The 3,141-nt window shown below is 47.2% G+C and overlaps 1 protein-coding gene across 1 annotated transcript; it reads right to left on the reverse strand.

Annotated features, from left to right (window-relative positions):
• Positions 1–1,965: 1,965 nt before the first annotated feature.
• Positions 1,966–2,619, reverse strand: Pmar_PMAR015991 (hypothetical protein). Its single transcript, XM_002767168.1, has one exon. It carries the CDS (start codon positions 2,584–2,586, stop codon positions 2,113–2,115), a length of 474 nt encoding a protein of 157 aa, XP_002767214.1. The 5' UTR covers positions 2,587–2,619; the 3' UTR covers positions 1,966–2,112.
• Between the last annotated feature and the right edge of the window lie 522 nt (positions 2,620–3,141).

Genomic DNA, 3,141 nt, shown 5'->3' on the forward strand with positions numbered 1-3,141 from the left:
AGCATGTTACACCATTTATTGTTCGAACGTTGTGTTAGTCGTTAAGTAAACTCAATCGCTTCGCTGATCGAACCTGTCAGCGGAACTGTCCACAGTATGTCTAGTGGAGGCATTGACTCAATGCAGCCCCTTAGAGAACAACAAGAGAATAACAATACTAGCAGGGGCAACGGTACAGTGCTCGCGTCATCATCACCGCGCCACAAAATTGTATCAGCTGTTCGCCTTACAGCAGTAACCAGCTCGGTCCTCTTACAGCGACTGTTGTACCTTAACGTACTCTTTGACGCCCTACTGTTCGCTCCTGGGATGATCATTTCGTGGATTGTCAAAGTGAGAAGGTCAAAGCGCACAACTGTAAATGATTATACAGGGGGCACCCGCCGAAGCTCATGAAAGATCGTATCAAGTTCTGCTGCCCATGGTCATCATAGTATTGGCCCTAGAGGGGCCTCGGCTCGCTTTGGGCTACAGTGGGAACCTTGGAGAACGTGTAGGCTCTCTTCCACAGTCTTTTCACCTGCGATATATCTACTCTATTTATTCGATATCGTTGTGGAGTCCCCAAATTGGAGCTCGAGTGGTATTCGGCTTTTCCGTAGGTACCTCATCTTTTCCTCTGGTTGATCGTATCTATATTCCCCCTACTCTTTGTGCTGATCGCTATCCTCATTACCAGGGCTCAGGTCGATGAGCTAACATCAACAATGTGCCCGTAAGGTCATTGGAATCGTGCTCTACATGGTCAACAACATGTGTCGGTGACATTATGAAATAATGAGGAAATGTTCGTTTCTGAAGTCGTATATGAGTTTAGATATTCCTGGACTCAGCTGATGAAAGCGAACATATATTTCAACACTGATGCCTCTGTTAGTTCATGTTTGACAAGCTTCGAAGTGGTGCTCATTTGCCTCGAGATTTCCCTGGTCATCGTCAGCGTCCTGGTCGGAATCGTCGTCATACGAAGACTGATTGCAGTGAAAACATTTCGATTCTATGAGCAATATTTCTTCAGTAGCATGAATGACTTGCAACCTCCAAGATTCTATTCCTCTTTCGGACTGTGTTTTAATGCTTCCCGACTCGGGGCAGTCGCCTGTACGCGAACCTTCGGAGAAATTCTTGGTTCAAATTGTGAGTAGAAAAGCTGCATCATCACGAGGAAGATGGGTATCAATTCAACTCTCTTATTCGAATGAAAGACATGGAGCGAAATGAACTTCCTGCGTATACCGTCTCGGTCCAAGGCTGCGTGTCACTGTTGTGCTCATCGCAGAGCACATAGTGACCACTACTGTGGTGCTGAGTGTCCAAAAAATGTTTTTCACTCCCCGAGGGATGGTCCCTCTGGGGCTGATGAATTCGCGGCACGACGAGCTCTTCTCCTGATGTTATGCAAGGCCCCGGACGGAAACCTGGGGATTACTGAAAATGTCACGGATGAAAGTCGCCACATCACATCACGCGCCTCTTAGGGGTTCCATTGAATTCAGTGAATGTTCGAGTATCTCCCACTGCACTCTACCCTCGTTCGAATGGCTGCACATGAAATATCATTTCATCGAGGGTAGTCATATTATCATGCTCTCGAACGAATCGATGCTGTTCTTTTCAATTTCGAAGATTCCACGAATAGCTCTTCGATATCGTTGGTCGAGACATTTTATTGCGGGATCGCACTAACGAAACCTCACTCGTTTAGGACAAGACAAAGTCTCGGGATTTCAACGAAAACGCCGATCCACATGATATCATCCACAGACGGGAACTCAAACGCTAGACAGACAACGCAACTTCCAAGATTGTAAAGGTTGCACATGACAAGAGGAAGCTCCACCTGTTGATCACTTTCGCATAATTCTACCGTTTGTGAATATTGTGGCTTCTATTACGTCGAAAATCCCTTGAGGGGACGCACTGTGACTATCATACCCTTGTCACTAAGGAACTAAACACTTTTACTGGAAGGATAGCTTCATTACTCGACTACGTCGATAGATGCTTCATCTGTTGACGAAGTAATGGTATGCTACTCTTAAGCGAAAAAATAAAGAGTACTTCGTTAGAGAAGTTTTAACAATGAGACGGAGGAATCATATCGATAGCCGCCTAGTCACAGGAGCCGGGAGGGCACGAGACTGGCAGACCGCTGTTGCAGCCCTTGTCGATACCATGTACACAAAGGGCAGTGCGCTGCTGGTTAGTGTAATACATATTACGACATATATACCTGTCACAGCGGCACTCAACGCGGGCCTTAGGGTGGTTCTTGCAGGCATCGTTATTAAGTCTGTTGCACTCAGAGACGCAGGTGGAGTTAGGAGGTGCCGTACTGCATGGAACGGAGTCGCTGGCAGCACCATAACCACATCCCTTATCAACGCCATCGATGCAAGTAGTAGTGTGAGAAGCATCCTTGAAGTAGAGATCGCGGCATACATTCGTGTCAACGCGACACTCCAATTCCCTGTGGAGTTTCTGACACTCATTGTCGCCGTACATGTTGCATAGTCTAGTGCAGACCTCAGTAGTCTGAGCAGTGGCAACGGCAAATACGAACAAAGCCGACTTTAGCATGGGCATTGCCAAGGGTGAAGTTTAAGCGAAGCTACAGACAAGTACCAAGGTGTGAACGAACAGAATATTCGACGTCACTCGCACGCATGAATCTCGCTCGCCCATGAACAACAAACGAAACGGCTGACGCACAGACGGCGTCACTAAAATCCGTGTCTATTATCACTAAAAGTAGCGCGCGCCATGTGCAATGCTGCGCTTCCGAATCCTACTTGAAGTACCGCCATTCTTTCTCTTGCAGATACCGTAACATACCGCATCGGGCTCAAGGTTTGCATTCACATGAGACTTTCGGATTAATGAGGTTTGAAGACTTCGTTCTATATCACCCCAGAAGAAATCGATCAGCTGGGCGCGCGCTACTATCGACCAACTTTAGTGACACTGTCCGGAAGGGCGTCTTCATCATTTTCAAGAGTCAATAACAAGTCGACTTTAACTAAACTTGTCCGAGGCCATTTGACAAGCAATAACCCAACAACGCTATAGTCCCTCATGACGGTGGGCTGATCACAGTTCCGTACGCCACGAGAATCCACCGAGCACACGCGACTGTACGTG

Source organism: Perkinsus marinus (genome assembly GCF_000006405.1).
Source record: "Perkinsus marinus ATCC 50983 genomic scaffold scf_1104296971092, whole genome shotgun sequence".
Classification (NCBI taxonomy): domain Eukaryota; phylum Perkinsozoa; order Perkinsida; family Perkinsidae; genus Perkinsus; species Perkinsus marinus.